At 56.9% G+C, this 16,373-nt stretch overlaps 1 protein-coding gene across 1 annotated transcript; it reads right to left on the reverse strand.

The window, feature by feature from the left end:
• Positions 1–4,745: 4,745 nt before the first annotated feature.
• LOC126047554 (ras-related and estrogen-regulated growth inhibitor-like) lies at positions 4,746–15,954 on the reverse strand. The gene is made up of 4 exons (XM_049821387.1): positions 15,832–15,954; positions 7,656–7,712; positions 6,032–6,105; positions 4,746–5,362 (listed from the first exon to the last, which is right to left on the reverse strand). The coding sequence occupies exons 1-4, from the start codon at positions 15,926–15,928 to the stop codon at positions 4,877–4,879; spliced, it is 714 nt and encodes a 237-aa protein (XP_049677344.1). The 5' UTR covers positions 15,929–15,954; the 3' UTR covers positions 4,746–4,876.
• Between the last annotated feature and the right edge of the window lie 419 nt (positions 15,955–16,373).

The following is a 16,373-nucleotide window of genomic DNA, read 5'->3' on the forward strand; positions in this document are numbered from 1 at the left end:
TTGGACATCTTAAGGCCAGGAAACATCACAACACCCAGACAATCTCAATTTTTCTGCTCTGAGCTTAAATCGAAGCAATTCACTAGGGGAGAGGTTGTACTTATTTTGGGTGTTTAAAACCAGCAACTGCTTGGAAGAAGCTGCTAGCTGCTCTGCTCTCCCCTTAACCCCCAGGAACTGGTTTGGGGCTGTGGCAAGGCCAGATCCACACACTGCTCCTCTGGGTAAAGCCTTCAAAAAGGCTCAAACCCTCTGTTTTTTAATAAAAAACACCCAACAAATACAAGATTGATAATAAAGACTGCAGCTGCAAAGAGAAAGCAGCTCCACTCCACCTCGTAGGCTTATTCTGTGCACCTTGCTAAGAAGCGATTGCACATCCCGTGAAATCAGCCTTCCCACCTAAGCATGGTTTTAACTTTCTGAGCAAGGCTTTGGCTGCTAGAGTTGAGTCCCAGCCCCATAGCTGGCTTAATTTTTGACAAAGCTCCCCAAAACCACATGGGGTGCGTAAGCAGAGGAGTAGGTGCCAACAAGGACTCGAGCATCGGCGCAGGGTTCCTGCCCCATCTCACTCCAGAGGGCTCAACCCGAGTACAATGTAGGGGGAAAAAAGAAGTTATATGTACTGATCTCAGCCCACGCCATACACACTCACCTTGCTTTTTCAGTGAAGGCGTTTGCAGACGGGTTAAAGGGAGATAATACGGAGGCTCTGCATGCCAGGGGGCTGCTGCTGGGGACCGGCAGGCAAGGGAACTTTTGGGAAGGACATTTCTGTTTCATTTGCTTCATCTAAGCTTCCCAGAAATCTGGTAAGCAGATTTGCAGCCTACATGCTCGCCAAATTAAATCACTGCCCTGGAGATGCCTTTTGGATGATGAGACCCAAACTCTTCAGCTTCTCTCCGTGGAGCTGAGCCATCACAGCCCAGACATGGGGCTCGAAGGACAGCCTTCGGGACACCCACGTGTCCCCGGAGGGGTGGCATTTTCCAACAACACACAGGAACATTTGCCCAGAGGATCACTATGGGATACCCCAGCTGCATCAAGCTCTCTTTCCTGCATGGGTTATTAAGCAGCCCTGAAGCCTGGTCCTCCACAAGGGTGGTTTGGGGTTTTTTTTGGGAGGTCTCCAAGGCAAGGCAAGACAAACCGCAGCCCTCACTCCACACGCTCCTGGCTTCCACCCCCAAAATCCCCTTTAATGTTACTAGTGGCATTGCCCTTCTCAGCGAGGAGGAGGCTGCAGGTCAGGCATCCCCACAGAACCAAGCACTTCCAAGGGGCTGCAAAATGGAGGTGTGGGCACCTTGTCTCCAGGGACCTGGTTTTAACCCATCTCCCCAAGCCTCTAAAGCAGCAGGCTCTGCTCCAAAGAAGGCAGAGACCTTCTTCTTCTTCTTCTTCTTCTTCCTCCTCCTCCTCTCTTGCTGGACCCCTGCAGAGCCTCCACCACAGGGATTTAGGATTTATGGGGGTGCCCCTGTGCATCACCCCCAAGGGCACATTTAATCCTCACGTCCCCACCAAGCCTCCTCCCACCCCTGATGGATGCGGCACCCCCAAGACTTTGTACCTGAGAGGGGAACCTCCCCCAGGAGAGCCACTAAAGGCTTTCACTAATTAGCAATTAGCAGCCCTGACAAGCTCACCCTGGCCTCTCTGAAAGCAACTGAGCCTGATACTGATGAGGTTTCTTGCTAATTATAGCAGGCTAGCAAAGCCAAACTGCCTCCTGTCCTCGGTGAGGGGGCTGCAGGCTGAAACACGGGCAGCGACCACACTGAGCTTTTGGCTGAAAAACCTTTTTGAATTCCTTGTGCTATAAAAAAAGCACTGGGGTTAATTCAGGACAGTGATCCCTGCTGTGCCGAGCACTCCTCTGTTCCCAGAGAGCAGGAGTGCTGAAGGATGCTGTTCCCGGCAGCTGGCTGTGCTCTCTGCTCACAAGCTGGTCCTCTCTCATTCATCATTTCGAATAATTCGTGCCAAATAATGTGGGTTTCTGCTGTGTCCAGCATTGCACCAACCTGGAGCTCAAGCCAGCAAGGAAATACAGTCCCTTGGACAAGCCTTGGGGACATCAGGTACTTAAGCAACATGCTTGAAGACACCCAAAACCTCGGTGGCATGGCAAAAGGCTCGAGCGTACATTCAGCCTCCCAAGGGGTTTTTAATCCCTCTTGAGCTGGACTGTTAATGCAGCCCCAAGCTGCTGGGTTTGGGATTGGCGAGCGAGGCTGAAGGCTGCATCTTTGTAGCTGCTGGGCTCTTCTCTCTCTGTCCTGGTGGCTGCGTGGTTGGGCTGGCTCTTGGCTGACCGGGGTCCCTGGCACGCAGCAGCGGCAGCCAGCTCAGCATCTCCCGAAAGCGGCTCTTTTCCAGCCAGCCCCGAGAGCCGGGCAGCAAACACCCGCTCCGGCTGCCAGACCACAAAACCCCAAGCCCAGCTCGCAGCGTTCAGCCCACTTGGGAATGCCATAAAAAACCCTAAAATTAAAACAAACAAACAAAAAAAACCCTAGCCCTTGCTTCCCCTTGGCCAGCTTCTCAAGGCTTTAAAGCCCCCAGTTTTGCTCTCGCTGTACGCAGAGCCGGGAGTGAACCGGCAGCTCCCAGCGGCATTTCCCATTGCTGGCATTCAGGATTTTAATTAAGATGCTGGAGATGAGCAGTCCCAAATTGCTTTCTTGGCCCAGGCCCTCGACAGGGTTCATTTTCACCCCACAGGAGGGATGTGGGTATGTGAACGAAGGGGGGATTTAATGAAACCCTTGGAGACAAAGCCCTTGGCTAGATGCAAGGAGCCCCAGGAAACGTCTTTGGGAGCTGTAAGAGGGGAAGGGGTGTTCGTGCAGGTTTTGTAGCAGGGAGGGGAGGTGGGATAAGTGGTTTCCCCAAGCTGTGATGCTCCGGAGGAAGCCCCGCTGTATATGTTCCCCAGGCACGCACCTCTGCCAGCCTTTTCCCCATTGCTGAGAGATGGAGGGAGCCAGGAAGGCACATGGTGCTGGGGGTCAGGCAGAAGGTAAGGGAGGTGCCCGGCCCGAATTTAAAGGGTGTATTCCCCACCGTGTACCCCTTTGCTACAGCCTCCCTGAAAAGGAAACAGTATGATAAAACAACCCTGTCCCCATGCTCGCAGGCACGAGAGCATCGCAGGCGGTTGCTAACTTGGCTTTTATTGTCACAGGACGCAGCAGCAGACGATGCAACAGGTTGCTACAGGGGGGTCATGGGCGTTACACCGCAGGTCTTCCAGCACATTCACCTCGAACGGCAACACAGTGCTCCTCATCAGGCGGGAGGGAGGGAGAGAAACGATGCTGCGGGAGGATACCGCTCGCTGCAAGCCCTGCTCCTTTCCGTGCCTTTGCTGTCCCGTCTCTGTGCAAAAAGACAAATTCTCAGGCCACAGCGATTTTCCCTTTGGGGATGGGGCAATTAGTAAGCAGACAAGGGGGCCCCTGCTAGGAGCATCATTTACACCTCCCGGCATTGGCTCCATTGCATCCATGCTTCAAATTGCCAGCCAGTGGTTTTGCTCGTGCTATGCTCGGCTGAGTCACAGGGCAAAGGCATTAACAGGAGAAGCCACCCGGGAATACTGTTCCTCTAGGATGGAGAAGCGTGATCTTAGCCTAAGGTTTCAACACGCATCAGAAATGCAGTCTGTTCCACTTGCCTCCCCTTGGAGACAGGCTGCCCTGAGCGAGATGGCGATGCAAAAATGAGGGGCAGCCTCGGCGAAGGCAGAAACCCCAGCAAAGCACCGAGAATGCGGTGCCTTCAGCCTGAGATGGAGCAGCAACATCTGCCGCCTTCGCTGCCCTTTTCCCAGTATTTTATTTACAGTGTTATTAAAGGAGAGCGCGCCAAGGAGCCTGAAACGTTAAAAAATGGTTTTTTAGAAAAGCCAGGGATTAACGGGCTTTTTTTCCCCCCACTGTAAACAGATCTCTGGTTTGGTTTTAAACATGCCCTTGGTGCCAGCCTGTGAGCAGCCAGGGAGGGAGAAGGGCTCCAGCAGAGCTGGGGCCCTGCAGCTCCTCCGCAGGGGTGGGGATGCGGGGGTCTGCCCCTCTGCAGCGGCTTCAGTTCACAAGCCCAGGGGAAAACCGGGATGGAAATGCAGCCCCGGGCTCCGACAGATGGACGCTGGTGGCTGCAGATGGGTAAACGGGCTGGTCTCCGCTGCCCACTGACCCGCGCGGTGGCTGGGTCTGGGGGCACTGGGAGGGGGATATCAGCAGCAGCCACCCCCCGGAGCAGCCGGCCAGACTGGGAAGGTTTTGAGCAGCTGGGGGATTTTACCCACCAGCAACACTGAGCAGCAGAAGCAACAGCCGTTTTCCCCGGGATGGGAACAGCTAACGACAGCCCGGGAGCCAGCGCGACGCTTGGGGTCACCCCGGCATTGTGGGTACACGCGTCGGGGCACAAACGGACCCAGCAAGCTTTCTTAGGGGAGCGGGAAGACCCATACGGACGTTTCTGTCCTGGGTCTGATCCCCACCGAAACGCTTCTGAGCTTCCAAGGGTGGACCCAACACCACTGAAGTCACCACGAACCACCTTCGCTACTGACTTCAGCTGTGCGGGAGGAGGAAGAGGGAGCAAAAGGGTAAGACGGACGAAAAACATCTTCCCTGCTGACACAAAGCCCGTTTGTAAAAGCCTGTGGGCTTTAAAAGGCTGTTGTACCCCAATCCCACCCTCCCCACCTCTGAACCTTCCCCTCCTGGGAGCCAGCGCAGCCCCACGAGCTGCCCCTCGACCCTGGAGCTGAAGCAGCGGGTGCCCTGGCAGCAGGATAACTTGTCCCTCAGTCCCAGCTTGGCCGTCGCTCTCGCCTCCGCACCGGGGATGCTCACTCGGGGATGTAGTCCCTGAAGGAGTTAAAGCTGAGGCTCCGGCTGGCTGAGTTCAAGGTGGAGCTGGCTTGCATCTTGGGGATCTTCTCCATCAGCTTCGACACCGTTCTCCTCTTGAAGGAGCCCGGGGAGAAATGCCCCTGTCTCATGAGCTCCTGGTAGAGGGTGTTGAACACCGCCACGGTCTCTTCATAGCTGTCCCGGGTGGAGATCTCATAGAAAGGAAGCTTCAAGGCTTTGGAGAGGTTTTCACCATCCTCCGTGGACACCATCCTGTCGAACTGCAAGTCCTTCTTGTTGCCCACGATGACCACGGGGGGCTGCTCACTCCCGCTGCTCCGCTTGGGGCTCGAGTGGATGTGGTTGATGAGGAAACACAGCCGCATGACCTCATCGAAGCTGCACCTGTCCGTCACCGAGTAGACCACAGCGAAGCCATCGCCCCATTTGATTTTCTCCTCTATCTGCAGGGAATCCTCCTCCTGCCAGGACAGACAAGCTCGTGTTTACACCAGAAGCCCCAACGTCTCCTAAATACCAACGCCGCTGCTTGCAACCTAGAAAACCTACCACGGGGGCCCGTCACCATCCCCCTGAAGGTTTTTGGCCTGGGCTTGCACACAGCAGCGACTTGCAAAGCAACGCAGGTAGCCCAGGGCAGGAATTCGATGGGTTGGGCAAAATGACGGATGGAGACAGCAATATCAGCCCCAACCTGATGTGGGCAAGGGGACAGTTAGTGCCCCTAAAGCGGGTACGCAAAGGCCGTGCTGTTGCTAGATGGGAAGCCAGCACAGGGCTCTCCATCGCCTGCAATCCTGGTGCTTGGTGGCTCCTTCGACCCAGCACCCTCCTGCTCCCTTGTGCTGTCTCCCTGCCATCAGGATGCTCCACAAACACGGGGAGCAGAGCTGTGCCGCACACCGGTAAAGGGAATGGGGAAATATTTAGCTGAGGCCACGCTGTAATTGATGTTAGAGAGACATAAATTCTCCAAAACACCTTTTTTCCAAGATGAACACATCTTGATCAACATTTCGGATACAACGGATTAAAGCTGGTGGAAGAGCAGGGATTGCCTTCAACGGCAAGTCATGCTGCCCCGGTGGTATTTTCCAGGGTCAGCCAGCTATGAAACAGTGTGAACTCACCTGTCCTGCTGTATCAAGGATCTCAAAGTGCACCATCTCCCCATCGATGACGGCCATGTGTCTGTAGATCATTTCTGGAGAAGGACAGACAGAACAGTGTGTGTGAGAGAAGCCCCCAGGTAGCAAATGACAACCCCGGTGGCCTCCACGCAAGCCGTGCTGGAGAAGTTGATTTTCACCTGCTGCAACCTGCAGCCCGCGTGGCCCCTGTTTCGAGTCCACGTCTTGAACTGGTCCTCAGCCTGTCTCCCCACGCCTGGGAAGGACAGCCCTGCACCCACGGTGTCGAGCCCAGCACCCACGGCGTCGAGCCCAGCGTTTCTGACAGGCAGCGGAGATCCCCAGCCAGCACCCGGCCGGCTTTCGCCTTGCTGGAAATAAAAGGGCAACGGTGACCGAAGCGTTGGAGCAAAAAGGGGTCATGGAATGATGCTTCTGCAAAGGAAGAGGGGCTCAGCAGGAGGGTATGAGAAGCTGGGTTTTGTTTTGAGACCCTGCTCATGCTCCTAACCTAGCCTTTTGCCCAGCCGGCATTCAACTCCTGCTCCGAAGCAGCAGGGGAGCAGCTCCTTTCTAACCAAGCAATAAAAGCAGCTGCGAGGCGTGCATCTGGGCAGCTCTTCAGCACAAAAACCACTTCGAGCTTCACTAATACCAGGCAATAAAACCAGCCGGCACTCTGCTTAGCAACCGCTCTGGGCGCAGCAGGCTCGACGGGACGCCTCGCTCTGTGCAGATGGAGCACCTTGTTCACACTGGGCTTCGTGTGCCACGCACGACGGGGCAGAAACCCACTTGGCTTGGCCGACTGTGGGATAAACCAGGCACTTTCCCCTCCTCCGACATGGGGAAGCACCAGGTATGCTCACCATATAGTCTCTGTGTTTTATCACATCATATGGAGCGAGCCCAACGGGAGGAAGAAGCAGCAGGCAGAGAGGAAAAACAAATTGCACTCGGGGGGGAAAAAAAGCATCATTCACCATAACAAGCAAGGAGCGGGGATGTAAAGGACAGATGGGGCAATGGCGAGCTTGTTTTTCAAACCAAGCCTTTCCCTGGGGTCCCCTGTGAACCAGCTGGGTTAGAACAACACAGAGACTTCCCAAATTTCCCAGCCCGGCAGGTGACAGCAGGAGTTAGGCAGAAGGATGCACAGCCAGCGACCGGTCATTTCTGGGATACATCAGCAAGGACACAGCTTCAGCACCCAAAAAAACCTCAAAGCCAAATGCAAAAAATCCCCCCCAAACCTAGAAGACAGGAAAGCACTAGCCACTGCTCCAGTGGCTTAGATACCTCCTTCCCCTTAAAAGCCACCTCCCAGCAAATTGCTCAAGGATGACTAAGCCCGCTATGTTTCCTCGTGCAATGCCGATGGCTCACCCCAACAGATTTTGCCTTAACAAAACAACAGAAAAGGAAAAAGGGATGCAAGAGCCGGGGAGGTGCTACGATGGCTGGTGGCTCTGACTGCTGCCAGTCTAGTCAAGGAGGAAGAGGAGGGAATAAGGTGAGTTTGGGAGCAGAGTTGGCTCTGCCAGGAGTGGCACTGGGTGCGCAAGAGTCTCCAGACTGAGCCAGTGACAGGAGCGAAAGCAACAACAAAAGGGACTTTACCTACCTAGGGTTGGGTCGTAGTCTCCAATGAATCTCCTGGTGATGAATCTTACGGTCAATGCTGTAAAAAAAACCCACAACAAACCCAGTTATGATTGTCAGATCGAACTGCAGAAAAGCATCAGCTGATAGAGGCAGGAGGGATGGAGCAAAGACCTGTCCCAGCCTCCCGCAAAAGCACCCGAGTGGGCACCAGAAGAAGACATCCCAGCAGTGATGCTACAAACCCAGCCGCAGGAGGACCAGGTTATTTCAGGGTTGGGAAAAGTATCTTCAAAGGCGCCCAGACAGGCTGGGTCATTGCTGCATGCTGGCCGGGGCTGCCCTATGATGATCAGAGAAGACTACAATAAAGCAGCAAATTGCCAGATCTTGGTGGCAAAAGGTGAGGGTGAAGCAGACTGGGAAAGGATCACGGTTGCCCAGGTAGATGCCTTGGACCAAGATAGTTGCAAGCCCTCTTTTCTCCCCCCTCGGATGACAGCGCAGCCCCATGCAGACTGTCCTCCGCCTTGCTTTATCCCGTGTACAAGGTGGGGAAAGCATGTCAGGATGGGCAGGAGCCCACCCAGGCTGACAGCTTGCACCTCACCACTTCTACACAGCCTAAAACATTCCCAGAGCTTGCGGACATTGGTAATTTCAAAATAACCTCACTGCAGCCCTGAGAAAAGGCTAGATGCTTTTTGCATGTTCTTTGCAAACGTTTACATCAAGGACCAAAACCCACCGCACAACGGGATGCCCCAGGCAGAGGAAGGGGTCTCTGCCCAGCTCCATGAGCAACGCACCAGGCACCTCTGCCCAAAGCTGCCTGGTCGTCAGCAGTAAAATGCCCATCACATCAATGAAATGCAGCCCAAAGGCAATGGAAAGCACTGATGCCCCCCCCCGCCCCGAGATTGGCTAACCCAATCTCTCGCCTTGCCGGAGCACAGCAACCTCTCCTGCACTGCTGCTGTCAGAAGCATCCTTCCAGGTCGCGTGGAAGCGGCAGCTCGGGAGCCCGAAAAGTGGCAGAGAGAGGTGGTCGGGCTCCGCAGGAGGCAGCCAAGACGGCAGGCGGCAAAAGGCAAAGTCCAGGCAGAGCCGCAACCTGCGAACGCACCCAGACCTGCAGGGGAAAGGCAGATCCTCACACGTAAAATTCACGTTCCTGCGTGGTTGGGGTTGATAAATTGCATTTTCTGGCCTTGATCTTGCAAAGATTTATGCACATGCTCAAGTTTTATGCCGGGTGAGCGATCCCCTCGGCGGCCTCCAGACAACCGCTTTCCAACACTGAGCTCAACGTGGGGGCAAGTCGGTGCTGGGCCAGGCTCTCCCTCTATATCACCGGCACTGACGGTATAATTGCCTGGATGGGTCTCATGAATTTCAGCCCTGTTTGTTTAACTTGACTCAGGCACACTGCACAGAGACAGGAAGGCCGTTGGCACCAAATCTTATGAAATTCATCAAAAGGCCAAAGTCGGAGGAACACGGGGCATGGCAAACCAGGAGGTCCTCCTTACGCCAGCCACGTGGTGCGGCAAAACCAGCCCTGGAAAGGCACCCGGCAGCATCAGGAGCTGGGGGAGCACGAGCTGAGCAGATGTCCCAGGGAGCAGCCCACCCCTGGGCGGACACTTCACCTTCCTGCCATGCCTGCGCCTGGGAATTCACGTCCCCAGCACGGGGATGCGGAGCACAAGCGGGGACCGCTGACTCTCTTCCGTCCTTGCAAGGAGTCCTCTTGCTGCTCTTGCGGCAGCTCTCCGGCACGCAGGGGGACGAAGCAACCCCCTGCCGTGAAAACACCCCTGCCCCTTCTGTCTGCTGGCAAGGCATCAACAGAGAGATCGAATCATTTGGCCCGGTTTTTCCTCCTTGCAAGGGCAAGGAAAGGAGGAACAGCCGCAGCACGGCAGTGTGGTCAATTAAACCCCTCTTATCCAATTACCACATCTCCCTGCACCAGAGACTGGGTGATGCGAAGCCCAAATTACACGCTAATGCTAGGCTGGGTGGAGGTCTGCTGATGCTGGAGGCTTGCCTGATAGTGCCATCAAACATGGCAAAGGCTTTCTCCTCGCTGGGGAAAAGTACTGCCTCTCATCGTCTCTCTCCATCCAGCCAGGCTGAAGGAGACAGACCTCAGCTCCAGAGCAAGGGCTTGTTTGAGGTGGGCAAGCTCTCTGGGGACTGAAAAAAAAAAAAAAAAAATCAGAGAAACTGCTTATATTTTTCTGTAAGGGGTAGCAAAAGCTTTGCCATTGTGCAAGGTCTCTAGATGGGTATTTTCAGCAATGGGGACAGCAGGCAGGGCTGAGGCTCAGCTGGCAAATAGCCAGGAATGGGAAACGGAGGGAGGAAAAAGCAAAGGCTTTCTAAGTAACGAAGCAATTTGGAAGTGCTGAAAATCCTGCTGGTCTGAACGGGGCAGGGAGGCAGCCAGAGCGTACCTCTCACTCCTGCTAACAGAGCATCAAGCTTTGCTAAATGTCCCCGGTGTGGCCAAAGGGCCACAAAAACGCATCTCTCCCTGCCCTGGTAAGTGCTGGGTTCTATCATGGTCTCCTGCTCCAGAGCTGGCACACAGGGAAGCCTCCCCCGGCACCGCAGCAGCCCCGGGGCCACGACAGGACCATCACGGGCCCCATGCTGGCACCCTGGGCGGCACAGGGAGGTGACAAGAGGAGACTGGTGCTCGTGAAAATGGGCAGAAGCAGGTGAGATGCTACCAAGCCCATGGCGAGATGCTACCAAGCCGGCTTTGTTTCAGGAAGAGTGCGGCGAGACTAGTGGCATCCCAAGGGCGGATGCAGGAACATGACAACGAAGAGCTGGCCAGAGACATGTTTCTGCTTTGAAGCAAAGCTGACATACTTTTTACTTGACTTTTCACACCCGCAGCCTCAAGCACCCCATGAAAAAGCCCTGGCAGAGCTGCGAGGAGGCCGTGATGCTTGGGCTGAAGGGGAGATACTGGAGAGGTGAGGAGGAGCGGGAAGTGCTTGGCTGCCATCAGTTCACCAGCAGCGGAGAACTTGTCCCCAAGGCTATGCCAGGGGCTCACGGCACGACAACTCCTTTGCCCGACAAGGGAAGCCCATGGCTGGGAGCCTCTGCCTGCAGAGAGCGAGCGGTCACCCCTGGGCTTTCACAGGGAAGGACAAACAACAGCAAAGCCGAGGTGCTGTTCAGCCACGCACAGAGCGAGGGCACGATGTACAGGGCCCGCGGTGGCGTGCTAAAATGGGTCGTCTCATCCAGGATGGGATAATTACTGGGTGGCGGTGATTCGGCAGAGACTGGCGGCCACACAGAGGAGGCGGGAGGGGATGTATCTGCGCGCCGAGGCCGCGGTTTGCAGGTCAGCTCGGACCGAGGAGAAACTGCAGCTCTGGCTGCCGGGGGATAATTCGGGAGCAGCCCCATAACGGCAGCGCTACGGGAACCTGGCTCTGGGTCACAGAGCTGAAAAAGCAACGGAGCAAACGCAACGGGACGTTCAAACATTACACCTCCTCTGCTCAGAAAACATCAAAGGAGGTGGTGCAGGATGCAGTCCTTGAAACTCCTCGGTGCTGGAGGAGCTTTTGCATCAGCAGGAGAAGCGACCAGTCTTGAAAAGAGATCACTGCAGGTGACCAACTGCGTCTCCTGACATCCCTTCTGCTGGCGAAGGACTCCCTGGCCAAGCCCAAAGCCTTGTTTTTCTACTCTTCCTTCACCTCCATCCCCAGCCTCCGGAATCTCTTTCTGCAGGGAACTGCCTTCAGGATGCAACAGGGTGGACCTGGAAAGCACTAGCACCTCTGAAAGCAGATCTCCACCCTCACAGAGCGAGCGAGCTTCCCTCTGGCTCTCAGATCTTCCCTTACAGAGCAAAAAGGGGAACCGCGTTTTGGGGAGAAAAGTCAGCAGCAGCGCAAACACCCTCTCAGATGTTGTTTGAGAAACGCCTTGCTCTTCGCCTTTGGAAAGAGTGAGGCAACACAACTAATCTTCACACTTGGTCCTCGAGGTCTAAGCTGATCCAGACAACTTCCAGGCTGCCTCCCTGCGCAGGAGCTGATCCATGCACCTGATGCTGCAGATACGCCTGTTCAAAGCAAAACCCTCCACGGGGCCTTTTGTACGTAACATCTTTTCAACGCAGCTGCTCCGAAAATGCACCGTTGATGCTTGGGTGTGATTTTCTGGTGTAGACAGAGAAAGCCATGGTTTGGAGGCTGAAGGGAGCACGGGAGCACAGCTAATGGAAGTGATGCTTAAGCCCTTCGAAGTGTTAATGACGGTAATAGGTACAGACAGGCTGTGCAGGGACGGGAGTGAAAAGCAGCAGAGAGGCTGAGAGCTGGCTTGGAAAGGCAACAGGAGCAGAAAGTGAAATTGGTGGAAAATGAGTGGGAACGGGGGGTAAAAAAACCAGCGAGAGCAAGGCAGGAGCGCAGAGCCCAGGAGGGACAGGATGGAGAAGCTGTGCACCAGGCGTCAGCGCAGCGGGAGGAAGGAAACAGCAGGAGTGCGAAGGGAGAAGAAACCTCACCAAAACCAGGACAAGCCCCCTCAAAACCACAAGATGCTGATTAAAAACTAACACCAGGCAGGGCTGGTGCACTCCCGCACCGAGCTTGCCTTCCCCATGCAAATTTGGGGGCAATTTGTCCCAGCTGGCCATCAGCAAATGTCCCCCCATGTCTTGCTGCTGCACATCCACACCGTGCCGGTCAAGATCTGTGCGTTTGCCCTGGGAATGTGGCTTCCCGCCTGAGCCGGGCTTTCTGCTTCTTCAGCCCCAGCATCTCTGTCGCAAGCAGCTTCTCCTGCCCTCCTACACCTGCCCAGCTCCTGTTTGGGGGATTCGCCATCCTCTCACCTTCCAAGCCGCCTCTGGGTTTCAAATCCTGCCCATCAGAGAAGGGATTTGATGGAACAAGCATGTAATTTAGCAAAACTGCTCTGTGGAGATAACCAAGGACCCCACAGGAAGCATGTATCAGCACCTTCAAAGAGGTGACCAAATTATCAGGGAGAGAGCAAGACAAGTCAGGCTCAATTTCTAGAAAGCACCTGATTCTGTGTCATATGTTAGGCAGCCACCCAAAGCCGGAGCGCATGGTGTTGTTTGAGAAGAGGAGCCAATTAAATTGATTAAAAATTGGCTGGAACGCAAGAACACAAGCAAAGCTGCCAATCGGAAGAAGTAGATGCAAGCAGAAAAGCGTCAGCACATCCACACAGCCTTATAAGGAATTTTTTTTTCCCCATCTTGAACATAAGTAACCTCAGAAAGGGCTCTCCTTGGAGAGCCCCGAAGCTGAACGAGTTAATTTTATATTGAATTTGGTGTCTAGGAATGACTATGGAACGGCTCGATGCGTGATTAACCTGCCATTGCAGGGACGGGCTGGGTACCTCCAGGATCACATTGAGCCCTGCACGCCCACGTGCTGCTCTGTTTATGCTGCTGCATAACACATCTCTGTTGCGAGCGTAACGGCTTACAGCATCAATTCATCTTTGGTTTGTGTTTTGTAAAGCAGAGCTTTCCTCTGAAGTATGGCAAAGTTTACACTGGCTAGCATCAACAGCAGAAGACAGAAGATAACGCAAGCTCTGGCTGGGCTGGATTTAAGCCTCCCGCAGGTGATTTACACAGCCCGGACCAAATCTTTAAACTACCGATGGGGTTCAGCCATGGGTTTGCACTCAAACCTGTCCCTGCTCAGAGGATCTGGGACCTGGGATCACCAGATCTTGAAGATTTCCCAACTGCTCCAAAAAAATCAAACTCTTTTGCTGAGAACTGCGTGGATTTTGCCCCCTTTGCAGCTGCCTGGATTTTCATTGCCCTTTTGATTGTTGACACCTACGGCCCACTCAGCTCTCCCAAGCGGGTGGGTGCCAACAGCTCGCCCAGGTGATGCTCCAGCGCGGGGTCCGCTCACAACCCTTCCATCCCACCAGGACCGGGAGCTTGGCAGCTCAGGGATGGGTTCGGGTGAAACTTGCCTTCACCCTCTCCTGCTTCCCCTCCCCAAAACAGGGGATCCCCATGCATTGCACCCCGTCCTCTCCTAGCCAGCTTGGGCAGCCCCATCTTGGGACCAGGCACCTCCCGCAGTCCGTCCTGCCCAGCCCTGTGGGAGCTGAAGCGATGATGCTGATGCTTTTGACTCCTTCCTCGCGTTTCACACGTGGGTCCCTCAGGCCAGATGCTCATGGTCCATTACCCAGGGTGTTAGCTGCCCCGCCGGGCAGGGGAAAGCACTTAGAAGTTTCCTCGCCCCCAGCTCCATCTGGCACAGGGGCTCAGAGGCAGCAGGACCCGGCAGCTCGGGCACAACACCCAGTGAAGATGACACTCTGTTCCCTTGCAGGAGAGGACGTGCAGGACAGCACCCAAGGGGCCAGAGATGGGAGAGCCCTGCGTCAGGGTGGCTGCCAGCCTGCGGGAGATCGCATGCCTGCTGTTCCCAGGGACTGCTCCCAGTTCCTGGCACGCTCCGGCTCTCTTCTGCATGAGCCAGGTATCGATTACCTCCCTCTGCCCTGATTTCACAGCCTGTGTTACCATCACAGCCCAAAAACGTGCTGCTGAAGGGCGTGAAGGTTGCAGGCACCCACAGAGCTGAGCTGCCGCAAGGCAGACGCCGCAGATCAGCCCCGGGCGAGACCCGGCCCTGCGGCGGCAGCCAGCGGGGTGGGCACCGGGGCCGAACCCGGCTGGAGGAACCTTTTAAGATCCTCAGCATGATCCGACCCTACGGAGGAGCTGCAGCGGCCTCTCGCTTGCCCATAGGAGAGGCCCAAAGCTTCCAGGCGCCTGCTCCACGCTGGGTGGGATTAACACCGGCGGGGAAAATACGTGTGTGCAGGCCGGGGTGCGGGGCGAGCCAAAGCACTTCGTACGCTTTCTACAACCATCGCTCACGGCTCCATCTGCCTGCAGAGACCTTGAGGCCAAACACCGTTGCGTGGACCCCCCCCCAGTGCTCCGGGTACGCCCGGAGCTGAGCCCCATTCCTGTGCTCCCGCTCCCTGGTGCTGGGCTGCTAATCGAGATCTGGGAGTTGCCTCCTTTAATTTAATCAGAGAAATCATGATTCTTCACTAATGCCGGGCAAGAGGCTCACCGGTTACTGTATATGGAAACGCAACTTCAACGGCACCAACAGCCAAAGCTGCTGGCCACGAGCCAGGCAGAGGTGCCACCGCCGCAGCGTATTTAAAGGTTATGCTTTTTCCGGAGTGGCAAGCCAGCGGGACATTGCCCTGTCACCACGGACATGGCAGTCCCGGCCACGTCCCCCCCGAGCTCTGCGCGGATCCCTGCTCCCCTGCCCTGCAGCAGTAAAAGCAACTCCAAAAGTGGACCCGTGCAGACACGCACCTTTCCTCGCCAGCGACCGGCACCTCTCGACCCCGCTCCTGGCACGCCGGACGCCGCGCAGAAATGGAGCGGAGGCCGCCTCCGCCCCTGGGTGCTCGCACTCTGGGATAGGGGAGCGGGAAGGGGTGGAAGGATGACCCCTGGGCAGGAGTGGGGGTGAAGAAGGGAGCTCAGGTGCTCCCGGCTCAGCATCCCAAATCCCCACCCCGGCAGCCGCAGATGGAGAGCGCTGAGCAAAGCGCAGGGAAAGGGAGTTTTCCTAAAGGACAACTAAACGCAGCGCTGTTGACGGGCGGCTCCGCGAACCCGCTGCCTTTGCTAGAAACAAGCAGCAAACTCGAAGTACCCGGTAAAGCACGAACCCGAGCTCGGCTTTCCGTCCTGAAAGCTCCCACGGTCGGCAACGTCCCAGCCCTGACCCCCTGGCCCGGGCTCCCCACGCAGCCCGCGACCGCTCTGCCACGGCCCCCCCCTCGGGACGAGCCCCTGGCTGCCCACCGCTAAAACTCGCGGGGGGGGGGGGGACGGACACCCTCCGTGCCCTTAAACACGAGGGGCTCGGGGGTCCACCCGGGCCATGCCGCCCCCCGGAGGAACTCCTTCCCCATCCCGGCTTTCTGAAACGGCTCCCGCCCGCTGCCCGCCCCCGGCTGGACCCCCCCCCGGGGGGCCGGGGCTCGACCCCGCGTTCCCGGGGAAGGAGACCGGGGCAGGGATGCCGGGGGCAGCCGGGGGGGCTGCCGGGGGGGGCTGCCGGGGGGGGCTGCCGGGGGGGGCTGCCGGGGGTCCCCCGTCCTACCTGTCTTGCCCACGGCGCTCTGCCCCAGCACGACGAGGCGCAGGGAACGGGCCGGGCTGAGGCTCACGGAGCGGCGCAGGGGCCGCGGGAAGCTCATCCCGGGGCCGGGGCCGGGGCCGGGGCCGGGGCTCGGCCGCTCTCCCCGCTCCGCCGGGCGCTGCACCGGCGGCTCCGCCCCGAGGGCCGGCCCGGGCTCAGCCCCCGGGCTCGGTGCGGGCGGTCCCCGTGTGATGCCCACCTCCTCCTCCTCCTCCTCCTTCTCCTCCTCCGTCCCCGCCGGGCGGCGGAGGCGGCCGGTACCTCGTCCCGGAGGAGCCGGGCGAGGGACGCTTCGTGCCTCAGTTTCCCCGCACGCAAGCAGCCCTGGGTGGTTCTCGGCGGGACCCTTCGGGCAAAGGAAAGGCAGCTGCTGGCCTGGGGAGCTGCTCACCTGAAAGGGGGCGAAGCGAGGAGAGAGTGGAGAAGCGGTGCGGCACCTCCCCGGACGGGGAAACACGGCCAGGGTGCTGCCCCCCCCCCGCCCCGGTTCCCTGCACGAAATC

The sequence above is a fragment of the Accipiter gentilis genome, chromosome 17 (assembly GCF_929443795.1).
Source record: "Accipiter gentilis chromosome 17, bAccGen1.1, whole genome shotgun sequence".
In the NCBI taxonomy this organism is placed as follows: Eukaryota; Metazoa; Chordata; class Aves; order Accipitriformes; family Accipitridae; genus Astur; species Astur gentilis.